The following is a 12,701-nucleotide window of genomic DNA, read 5'->3' on the forward strand; positions in this document are numbered from 1 at the left end:
GGACTAAGCTGGCAGGTGGACATTCCCCAGGGGTTCCCAGCACTGCGAGGAGGGTGCAGGCCGGGCTGAGGGACCACCTCCCCCCCAGTGCACAAATGTTGTGCACCAGGTCTCTAGTTAAAAAATAAAACACTTGATCTATTCAATAGAAAGAGTGAAGGAGGAGATAAAAATATAGGCAGAGGAGATAAATTAAAAGCACAACAGAATGTGATAAAAAATAAATCATAATTTACAAATAATCACTATAAATATAAATGAAACAAACTTTCCAGTTAAGAAACAAAGGTTGTCAGTAGGTATAATTTTTAAATCCCCAGCTACAAGAGCCATGAGTAAACATTAGAATCTAAAAATGTTGAAAGTAACCAATTTAAGGGAGTGGTGGGAGAATATACCAAAAAACGTGCCATTCAAAAAAGCTAGAATGATTATATTATCAGTCAAAAATAGACTTTAAGGCAAAAGAGAATAATTAAATTACGATGAAAGAAAGACTATTAAGAAGTTATCTCAGAATTAGCTAGTAAGATCGTTTTAAAAAATATATAACCAAGATTGACAGAATTATAAAGAGAAATTGACAAATCCATAATTATAGAGGGAGATTTTAACATACCTCTCTCATAACCAAGTCCAACTCCGTCATCACTAAGCATTCAAATGTAAAAAAAAAAGGAAAAGAAAAGAAAACAACAGCTCAAAGATACAGAAACTATGTCATTTCAAGTTCAACTTAATGAAATATATAGAGGATCACCCAGGTTTTACAAGCAAGTTTAATCAAACATTCAAAGAACTCATAATTCCCATCTTATCCAAACTGCTCCTGCAAGTAGAGTGTGCAGGAATGCGTTAAATTCTTTTTATATGTCTAGTAAGTATACCAAAAAGAGACAAGGACAGTTTAAAAAAGAAATAGCAGGTTAGTCTCCTTTAAGAACATAGATGCAAAAGCTCTAAATAAAATATTAGCCAAACAAACCCAGCACCATATGCATGAAAATACATCATATCCAAGTTGAGTTTATTCCAAGACCTCAAGATTGATTAAATGTTAGAAGATCTATTAATTCATTACATTATCAATTTGAAGAAGAAATCATATAATCATGTTAACAGATGTAGGAAAGTTGTTTAATAAAATTCAGTACTCATTCTTGTTCAAACTAGGAAACAGGAATGTAAACTGATAAAGCATAAATACCAAAAATCTATAAAAACATATACATACATAATAGTGAATCCTTAGAAACATACTCTTAAAAACAGGAATAACAAAAGGATACTCATGGACATGGGTTCTGCTCATCAAGGTGTTGGAGGTTCCAGCTAATAAAGTAAGACAAAAATAAGCCACATAAGGGATAATGTTGGAAGGAAAGAAACAATGTTATTATCAATTATTCTGAGTTGATTATCCATATGCAAAATCTTAAGAGACTCCGAAGACAGGTTATTAATAAGAGAATTGAGCAACTTCTGCTGGGTGGAAGATCAACATACAAAATCAGTTGGTTTCTTAATACCCAGCAGCAACTGAAAATACATTTCTAAAAAAAAAAAAAACTTCCCATTTACAATATCAACAACAAATATGGGATACTTAGAAATCAATTAATGAAAGATACATAAAGTACAACTAATATTACAAAACTTTATTTGGAAATTTTTTAAAAAGTATATATGAATGCAAGGATATATCATGTTCTTCAGTGAGAAGACTCATTTTCATAAAGTCTATTGTTCCAAATTAGTCTATATATTCAATGTATACAAAAAATAAAATCCTACCCTAGTTTTTTGATGAAGTTGATAAAGTTTTGGTAAAATTTATGTAAAGGGGCCAAGAAGAATTTGAAGTTAAAGGTGAAGAAATTTGCCCTGTGAAATATAATGATCTATATATATAAAAGCCTAAGCAATTGTCCAACCATTCCACAGTCAAACAGGTAGCTATGACATGCAATGACCATCAGGGAGCAGATGCTCTGATCAGTAGCTATGACATGCACTGACCACCAGGGGGCAGACTATCAATGCAGGAACTGCTGAGCTGCAGTGACTTGGCAGCTGCGGTTCTGGGTTGATGCAGCCGGAACCAGAGAGGAAGGAGCCCAATTCCAGGGTGCAGCACCCAAGAACCACTCTCTTGCAATCTGGGATCCCTCAGGGAAGTTGGAGAGCCGGTTTCAGCCCGATCCCTGCAGGCCAGGCCAAGTGACCCCAGTGGTGCACTAATCCATGCACCGGGCCTCTAGTTTATTATAAAGTTAATTATAATTTTAAAAATTATAATTGGTGAAGGTATGATAAATACCCAGAAACAAACCCAGACACATGGGAAACCTTATTTTGGAAAAAGCTATTACAAATCAGAAGAGAAACAATTGATGATTACTTAATAAATGAACCTGGGACCATGGTTTAAAATAAACATGCACAAATATATATAACTAGACCCCTTCCTCATATGTACAAAAGTAAAGTCCAGATGAATTTAAGACAAATATAAAGACAAAACCATAGTGCTTTTAGGAGAAAATATAGAAAAAAATTATATGTACTTAGGTAGAGAAAGATTTCTCAGTAATAACAAAAATAAACTATAAAGAAATTTTTAAAATCAACTAGATTAAGAGTGCAACTTTAAAACTGATAAACAAATAATTAGTGACTAGATTAAATAAGGAATGTCTACAAATCAATAAGAAAACCAAACATCCCAATCCAAAATAGGCAAAGGATATGAATGACCAAATCATGGGAGAGGAAATGACCTATAAACATATAAAAAGGGGTGTGCTCAGCCTCACGAGAGTAATTAAGGAAATGAAAATTAAAACAACAAAAAAGATGAGACATTATCTCACATCCCATCAGAGTGGGAAAAAGGGAGGTCTATCAAGACCAAATGTTGGCAAGAATGTAGAGCAATGGAAACGTGCTGCTGATGGGTGTATAAGTTGTTGAAATCATGTTGGTAGGTAGAATAATGTGCCCGCAAAGATGTCCACATCTTAATCCCCATAACCAGTGAACACGGTATGTTTTATTGCACTGAAGATGGAATTGAGGGTGTTATATATACGTTAAGGAGAAAATCCTAGATTATCCAGATGGGCTCAATGTAAATCACAAGGATGCTCAAAAGTGGAAGAGAGAGGCAGAAAAGAGAATCAGAGAAAGAGGTGTGATAAGGGAAGCCGGGTCAGAGAGATGCTATGTTGATGACATTGAAGATGGAGGAAGGGGACCCTAAGCCAAAGAATTCTGGTGGTGTCCTGAAGCTAGAAGGGCCAAGGAAACGTATTCCCTCCTACAACCTCCAGAAAGGAACCCAGCCTGAACTTTAGCCCAGTTAGACTCACGTCAGCCTTCTGCCTTGTAGAGATGTCTGATAATAAATTTGTGTTGTTTTGGACTACTAAGTTTTTGGTAATTCCTTATGGCAGCAATAGAAACCTATTACAACCACTTTTCCAAGAAATTTTAGGAGATCTAGAAACTTTCCCAGGGACACACCCACTGCTTTGCTACCTTAGTATATGGTCTAGGAACCATCAGCATCACCTTCAAAGTTAGTAGAAATTCAGATTCTTAAGCACTACCCTCAACCGGCTGAATCAGTATCTGTGTTTTAACAAGTTGCCCAGGTGATTGAGCTCCAAAGCAACCCCCAGAGCAGCCTCCCACATATAGACAAAGAAATAGGTATAAAAATTACAGCACTATTGGTAAAAGAAATTGTTAATAATAATATATCTTTCAACCACAGAGCATGTGAATAAATTGTTGCATACTTATATAATGGAATACCACACAGCTGTAAGAATAAGTGGAGAGCTCCTTGGAGATAAAACTTCTAAGTAAGGTCAAATGGGGGAAAGCTGTGTTGCAAAGAAATATGTTCAATATGATACAATAATATAAAATTTAAAGCATGCAAAACAATACTATAAAATGCTTATTGATACATACACATGCAATTAAAGTGAAAAAAACACTCATGAAGATGGTAAATACTAATTTCAGGATGGTGGTTCCCTCTGGGGAGAAAAATAAATGAGTGGGATGGGAAGCAATTATGCCATAGGTTAAGTTTTGACAAAGCTGGTTGATAGGTATACCAGTGCTCCTTACAGTATTGTCTAATGACTTTGAATATTTCATAATTTAAAAGAATACACTAATTTATTAATGGAATTTATAGGATTTCTACATCAAAGTGTCATCATCAGTTTCTAACTTAAAAAAAATGTTCTTATGCATTTACTTTTGTATTCTTTGATTTAAATTCAAGTTAGCTGAAAAATGACTAATCTGGATTTTTCCCCTTCAAGGGTCCCAGGGAATATTGTACCAAAAAGCCTTACACCAATTTCCCATCCTGAATTCCAACAACAGTCCCATTCATCCTGACCTTTTGCAGAGTTGATCAGTTTGTCTACATAACTAAGCTCTATGATCCAATGTGTTCTGTATAGATTGGGCATTGCATTTAAAATTCCTGATCCTTTAAGGAAAAGCTGTTACTAAAAATAAACAAAATAAAACAATATTTTTCAATGCACACTTTTTAAAAAAAAGAAAACCTGAATATTTCCAATACTTTGTACTCTATGGGCATCTGATTAAAATCTGTTTGAGACCAATTCTGTGAACCACATATGGAAAAAGCAAGACTCATTATTTATTGTCACTCAAATACATTGTTTGATCTAGAATCAGCCTTATTAAACTTAGTCATTGACATTCTGAAAATGCTGGCCTTCTTTCCTCTATTCTCATATCTAAATGTCCTTTATATGTGAACTAGAGGCCCAATGCACAAAGATTCGTGCAACAGGCCTTCCTTCCCCTGGCTGCCAGCACCACCTTCACTCTGGCCAGGAGCCGCCTTCTGCCTTCGGGTGCTGCCCAGAGGCCCAGAGCAGCCTGGGCGGGGTGGAACGCCATCTTTGTCACATCGATTTGCATATTCCCTCCTTATTGGCTGTGGGCACTGCCATCTTTGTTGCGAAGTGATGGTCAATTTGCATATTCTGTCTTTATTACATAGGATTTGTCCCCACCATTTAATAAAGGTCTAAATATGTGTAATTACTGCTTATTTGATGCTTTTGGTGCATATTTTCTGTATACAAAGCTGAATTTAAAGTAAATAGAGGCAGGAAAATTCTTGTTCAAGAAATCCATAGGAGCCAGTTCTCCGGAGACAGTTAAGAACTTGAGAGGATTTTGAGAAAAAAATCCATACCATAAAGTGATAGGCAGATGTTTCCCATATGTTGTTTGCAGATAAATCACTGTAGTTTATACAATATATTTTCTTGAGATTTTGCCATTTTAAATCCAGTTGTTCATACATGTCTTTGAGGCAAATCACATGTGACAAACAAGCTGACTCTAAACTTCCCGTGAAATAGTGCAGAAATTAGAGATTTGAATTTGCTTTGCTACTCTCCAAACTTCTCATAAAAATGAGGCCTAGCCTCCATATGTCGATTGTGTAAGTCATATGCCTGGTATTTCTCAGGAATGTGCATACATTCCTCAGCAACTTTTTTGCTGTCCTTCAGTTCCACGTAGGTTCGTGCTTGTGACACTGCTTAATTTTTATTTAAGCAACATCCAAATGTTCTCATCAGGAATTCTTTATCGGAACCGTTTCTTCTGAAGGGTGTGGTCTGCTTACTGTCAAAGTTTCCTCTCTCCCCATGGTGCATTACTCAGGAAAATTTTTCATTAGATATAACACTGATCACATCATAAAATATTCTCTTTTATGGATTCGGCTTAAATTGTGCTTTCACAATTTTTGGAACTAAACAGCGTAAGGTACTGTTATTTTCAGCAGAAGACTTGGGCATCAGCTCGTGCTATGTATTGCATTCCGTGCAAAGGTGATTGCATTGCTAGTAATGTTATTTCTAGGGCTCATCCCTTTATTGTTTTCTCAACAGGCAACACCATGTTGTTGAGGGTATTACCTGCTGTGTATGAAAAGCAGCCTCAGCCAATTAACAGACACCTGACGGAACTCCTGGCCTTGATGTCGCAGCTGGAGCAGCCAGAGCAGTACCATCTCCTGCGGCTTCTGCACGTAGCCGCGAAGAGAAAGCAACCAGAGGTAAAGAGCACAGTATGCACTTGATGGTCCACACAACCACGCATGTTTTGGGGCATGTGAATAGGATGTGTACTTCCGGTTAACTCTCGCATAGGCCTACACATGCTCATCCACCTTTTCTAGAATCATAACAGTCAGGAGGGTGATGGCAGAAGTTGGATACTGTCTGGGGTTACTCCGCCCTGAGAAACAAAACCAATAGGATTTAAGTGTGTGTATTTTTTTATTTATCATGAGGAATTGGCTTATGCCATTATTGAAGCTGAGGAGTCCCACACTCTGCCATCTGCAAGCAGAGGATCTGGGAAAGCTAGTGATGTAGGTCAAGTGTAAGTCTGTAGATCTTAGAAACAAGAGAACTGATGGTGTGAGCTGTAGTCCAAGTCCTAAAGCCTGAGAACCTATGGGATGAACCCATGTCACCCCAATAAGTTCAATTTAAGTACGTACATACATACATACATACATACATATTCTGGGGCTGACACTGGCTAGATACCTGTCCCAAAGCCATATGGGTCAGTCCAAGCTACATCATAAACTCAGTCTAAATCTCGCCAATGAGATCTTTTTATCTCAATACACAAAACAATTGAGGCTATAAGGCTGTGGCTGGTAAAGCCTTCTGCAGAAGCCACAGCAGAAGGTGGCAGTCAGAAAGGTGAGCTGGGAAACGGAGTAAGCAGCTGAAACTAATAACACCCACCCCGAATTGGCAAATTTACTCAGCTGGTGAGACGGTTTGCAGCCGGGAAGGGCAGAGCTCCCCTGGAAAGGTTAAAAACCAGGGATCTGGGCAGGAAAGTTTGCCAGACCTGAGCCCAGAGGGTCGGAGGGAGACCGCATGGCAGACAGCCGCGTCTCTTGGGACAGACACAGAAAGGTGAGCTGGGCAAGAGGAGGAGAATTGAACTGAACAAGGAGGAGAGGGTGGCAACAGATTCCTGCAGGTATTGTGGGTGCTGAGTGTGGATCCCAGAAGGAAGAAGCAAGGGTTTGGGACGCATCCACAGTGGTGAGAATGGGCCCTGCCCATGCCAGGATCCTACCTGGTGGGAAGAAGCTGTGACAGGTAACTCTCCATCACTTTGTTTCCCATCAACGCTCACCTTCATGTTAAGGCAGCCCCGCCTTGCCTCCTTCGGTCCTCAGCCCTTCAATTGCTCACCCTTGATTGCTGAGGGGCACAGGCAGTGAGCTAGAGGAGCACCTGATTCACCTCCTCTCTCTTAATTTGTCCCTTAATTAGACAGTGGGCAAAGGGAATGGGAGGAATTCAGACAAAGGGTTTACTGAGAGAGGACAGTGAAATACATAGCAACAATCAGAAATGAGGACTAAGGCTTTCAGTGATAGTCTAGTTCAATTAATTTCAGATGAAATAGGAAGCGAAAGGAAGAGGTTGTTAACCTTGGGAAATGTGGATGAAAGCAATGCTTTTCTTTCTGCATAAAAGCTGTGCCAATGCTCTGTAACCTGGACGTAAAGTGCGTGGGTTCTCCAATGAGGGCAAAGTGCAGGAATGCTTTCCTCACTACCTACCTTCTGTGACTGGTGATGACCTGGCTTTCCAGGGATGGGGGTCAATAGTTGGCTTGTGGGAAAATATCTTCTCTATGTGCAGCTGAGTAGTCCATGAGATTGCAAAGAAGGCATAGCTTCACCATCAACCATACGTCTGTGAGCTTCCACGGGGCTGGCGGGGCAGGTGGGTGTCCTTCCTCCATCACTGCCCTCTGGGCATCCCTCTCTCAGGAAACCATCCTTCCTAGGTGAAGACAGGCAGTTCCTGGATGGTGATTCATGGCTGGAAGCTCCAGAGAATCCTCCGAATCCACTTGTAGAAAGAGGCTGGGTGGTCAATGTTCCAAGTGGCTTTCTGGAGCAAAGTCTGCATTCTTGGCTCCTGAAAATTATGCTGTAGTGGAGCCAATGAAAGGGACAGAATTTAGTAGCACATGTGAGTATATCTGTTATTATCCCCAGGACGTGGGCTTCTAGCCCTAACCAGCAGCAAGTGGTGAGTTCAGCCCTCCATTGATTAATGTCCAGACCCAGAGGAACTCCTTTTGTGGTCTGGTCCCTAGAGAAGAGAGTAGTTTTCTAGGATTTTTCTCTCAGCAGTGTAGAGCATTTCCAGTTACATACCGATTCCTACAGCATCAAACACAGCATCACTAAGCTGACATGACTCAGAGGTCACTTTCAGTATTTAAAATAGATGTCAGATGCAGAACATTAAGAAGATAGTGTTAAGAGGGCATGCGCACACACACACACACACACACATATACACATGTGGACACACACACAATAGCTGTACCTTTTATTCTATGCATTTAAGTTATGGTGCTATGTTTCCAGATGGCCCTACCCACAAGGTGCCCATGGCCTGGGTTGATGAGATACGTCTACAACACTTCAGTTCAGTGACAAGATACTAAAATTGTCAGCAGACTGCTGTGGAAGCAAAAAATCTAATCTAATAAAAGAGAAACATGCAAATTGACTGCACCTCCACTATGCCCCCAAGCCACACCTACCAGCCAATCAGAGCAACTATATGCAAATTAACCCAACCAAGATGGCGGCCAGCAGCCACGGAGCTGGAGCAAGCAGGAGGCTTGGTTGCCCCAGCCATGGAGGAAGCCAAGCTTCCCGCCTGCCCTGGCCGGCTGTGGCCTCCGCTCAAGGCAACAAAGTTTCAATTATAGAAGATAAATAACTCCCAGATACCTGCTTCCAGCCAGCCTCCACTGGGAGCTTGGGTGGCTGGGGGCCATGGCCAGCCTGCAAACAGCCATCAGCCCCTCACCCAGGATGGCCACACCCTCATGGGGTGAGGGTCCCCGCTGGGGGGCTTGGCCAGCCTGCAAACAGCCATCAGCCCCTCACCCAGACTGGCCAGGCACCCTAGCAGGACCCCCGGGGAGTGGGCCTAAGCCAGCAGGTGGTCATCCCCCGAGGGGTCCCAGACTGCAAGAGGGCAAAGGCCGGGCTGAGGGCCCCCCCCCCCCGAGTGTACAAATTTTTGTGCACTGGGCCTCTAGTCCTATATAATAAAGAGCTAATATGCTAAATAGACCGAACAGCAGAACAACCATCCAGACAACCTTCCGGACAACCTTCCAGATAAAGCCAGGGCTGCGAGGGCCAAGCCCCTTGCACAAATTTCGTGCATCAGGTCTCTATTAAAAAATAAAATAAAAGGCAGTGATTAATTCTGCTCTGAAAGAAACAGAGAAGCCAGGGATAGGACCCTTCTCTGGGCAACTTGCTCTACAGGGTTCTGGTCTGGACCTGGGCCCCCACCCTGTTCCCATCCACTGCCCCACCTACAAACACTGTCCAGGTAACTCACAATCCCTTCTCTGCATTTCTCCGTCCTGCTTCCAGGGCTTGTGCAGGCCTGTTGGCTGGGGCTGTTCTCCCAAGGACAGGCCATGTTAAGTGTGACCCCACAGGCCCAAAGACTGTGGGCTGGAATATCCACAGACATGCATAGAAGACTCCTTGCAGGGCAAAGCCAAGGGTAGGGAGGGAAGTGAAGGGCAAGGAATGAGGGCTAGGGGTCATTTCCCCCTGTTCCTTCTACAAAGGCCACAAATTGCAAAATCCAGCCAAGCCTCCCAGATTGCTATAAAGGCATATGTGTCAGGTAGAAGGAAAGAACTTGTTTTTTTTAATAACTGCTGAATATTAGGATGTGGCCTGGGGACCTCCATTTGTACTCAAGCCCCAGGTCCTGTATGTGTTAGGACGGCCTGGGGGAAAGGCTTCCCAGAAATAGAGCTATTTGAGATTGACTTTGCAAGTATGCGAGTTCTCTGTGTTCAAGCCACTGTGGGTAGTCAGTGGCATGCTGCTGAGTCAGAGGGTTCACGGAGGAAGAGTCGGCAGATCTGCCCAGCAGTGAAGACCCTGGAAAGCCGTGGCACTGGGATTCCGGGCGTGGGCTGTGGGAAATCTTTGAAGTCCTGACATGATCAGATGGGGTTTTAGAACAGTGACTCTGGTGGCAGAGAGGAGGCTGAACACAGGGGAGAAAGACTTCAGGCTGGGAGGCCAGTTTGGAAGCTTTCTCAGTGCTCCATGGAATGGGGCTTATGGCCTGAACCAAGGCCACACCAGCTTGCCCTCTGCCAGCCATCCCTATTGTCTGAGTGGCCCCTCTCTCTCTCAGTAAAGACAAGCTTCTCTGAGACGTGAAGCAGGGCCAATGAGGCAGCACCGAAAAGACCAGACTAAAGCAATGCCCTGCACTTGGAAAAATTCTTCCTTATCCAAGAATAACCCACCTGAAGTCCAAAGCACCCCTTCCCCATCACATGTATGATAAACTCTGAGAAATATCTGTCTTTTCTATCACCACCATAATAAACTTTTGTTTATCAGGGAACTATAACAAATAATCAACTTTTATCTAATTGGTAAAATTGGTATCACTTTATTCACATTGCTTGGGCATCTCTCCTCCTTGCTTCTTTTATGCATTCAATTCTGGTTAGGCCTTGAATCTTCATTTTTTCTTTTCTTCTTTTCCTTTTTTATTTTTCTTCACGGGGAACAGACATTATATACTCTTGCGTGACTTGGAGGGTATGATGGAATTAAAATGAAATTGGCATGACAGGGAGCACATGTCACAGAGACCGGGGTGTTCTGGGAATAAGACATGAAGAGCAGGGACAGGGAAATGGAACATTATAGAATGGGACAGGAAGTGTGTAAGCATTTTCCATTCCTAAAAGCCTCGAGTTAGGTGTGCTGCCATGACCCGGAGCAGCTGGCCGACACTTCTGCCATGTGTGCCAAGGATCCCTCGTGGCTTCCCCTGAAGGACATACAATCACTCCCAACGCACAGGAAGCATTTACTGAACTGTTCATTGCTCTGTGCCAGTTACCAGAAACTAGCCCAGTCCTTTCCTCCAAAGTCCTAGATAGGAATGTAAACTTTAAATTTATAGGTAGGACAATTTTACTTATCTCAAAACTGTCTTCTTTTATGTCTCTATTACTTATGCTGCATATGACACATGACAGTATATGTGTGTACACATTGTGTACAACTAACTATTCAAGTATATGGGAGTGTGTGATTATCCGAATATTAACCTGTACAATCATTTAGACTTGCCTTTCTTTGATGTGCTCCTCCAACTCACCCTCCTGGCCAGGCTCTATGCTAGGCACTGAGTATACCGTGATGTACAAAATAGAAATGATTCTTGACCTTGTAGACCTTTCAATCCAGTCTGCAAAACAGACATCTAGACCAGCAATGAGAAGAAAGCGCGAGAAGGACCCGCTCAGACCCATTTAGGGTATGATCGGAGTTTCAGCAGCGACACTGGACTGAGAGCAGGAAATCTGAGGAAGGCTTCTTAGGAATTCACAGCCAATCTGAGGCCTCTGAATGACTGGGAGTTACCCAGCAAAGTTAGGGCAATAAGAATTACAGGCAAAGTGAATCACATGAGTAAAATCCCAGAAGCAAGAGAAAAGTTAGCAGGTCAAGAAAACTTAAAAAAAATTTTTTAACTTTTTAAAGACATGATTGAAGTGTGTGATATATGATGAGATCTGGATGGGGAGAGAGTAGAATAGGTGGCTAGAAGATAAGCCTAGAAAGATGGATAGGAGTCAGTTCAGAAAAGGTCAGCTAAGCCGCCAGCCTGAGAGCAATGGCAAATCAGTGAGGTATTGTCAGCCAGGGAGGGTCACCATTGTGGCCACACATGGCGAAGGGGTTGGACAGACAAGACTGAAGGCAGAGAGAACACTTAGGAAGCTGTTAGGATAACCCAAATGCAGAGTGATTGGATCAGTGGTCTCAACTAAAATGTCCCTGCTGAGAGAGGACTTCCCTGACCCCCAGCCTAAATTAGGAGCCTGGGGCAGTCTCACAGCATGGAGTTTTCCTACATGGAATGTATTACTAAATTTATTATATGCATTTCTGGTGCAATTATTTATTTTGCTAAATGTCTCCTTTTCTAGGTAGTGATTTATTCCATGAAGGCGTGTTATATTTATTAGCAACTGTAACTCCAGCATCTTGCAAATAAGAAGGATTCAGTAAATATTTGTGAATGAGTGTGTGAAAGTCCACAGCCAGCGTGGCTTTTGGGGTTCAAAGGCTTGGAGGAAGAGCTAATGCACAAACGACACACAAGACGAAATATTAATTATGATACTGGAGGAAACCAGAGGAAAACTGGACCATAGCAGTCAAGTTCTCTTGAGTCTCCATTCCCAGCTGCTTTTATTTACTAGAATACACAATTGCCTTTTAGGAATGCAAACAGACATATCAATGGTAATGTTTAGTAAACAGTAAGATTGTCAGGTTTTGGGGGAGTTTGCTTTAGGCCATTGAGTCAGCAGCAAGTAATAAAATGTAAATATTCACCCTGTGAATATCAAAGGGAGTACCGGCTAGCCTTCTGCCAGACTCCTCACACTGTTGATCTTGGTTTCCAGCATGAGTGAGTGGATAGATGAATGGAAATGAGAGGAGTGGACAGATCTGTGGGATACTTGGGAGATGGAATCAATAGGACTGG

At 41.9% G+C, this 12,701-nt stretch overlaps 1 protein-coding gene across 3 annotated transcripts in view; it reads left to right on the plus strand.

The window, feature by feature from the left end:
• Positions 1 to 12,701, plus strand: part of VEPH1 (ventricular zone expressed PH domain containing 1) — a 193,850-nt gene that overhangs the window by 48,159 nt on the left and 132,990 nt on the right. For all 3 annotated transcript variants that reach the window (XM_006090312.3, XM_023755154.1, XM_006090313.3), the window contains exon 5: positions 5,967 to 6,133. In XM_006090312.3, coding sequence (XP_006090374.1) covers positions 5,967 to 6,133 — 167 coding nt within the window. The remainder of the gene's footprint in view (positions 1 to 5,966; positions 6,134 to 12,701) is intronic.

This window comes from Myotis lucifugus, unplaced genomic scaffold (genome assembly GCF_000147115.1).
Source record: "Myotis lucifugus unplaced genomic scaffold, Myoluc2.0 scaffold_70, whole genome shotgun sequence".
NCBI classification, from domain to species: Eukaryota; Metazoa; Chordata; class Mammalia; order Chiroptera; family Vespertilionidae; genus Myotis; species Myotis lucifugus.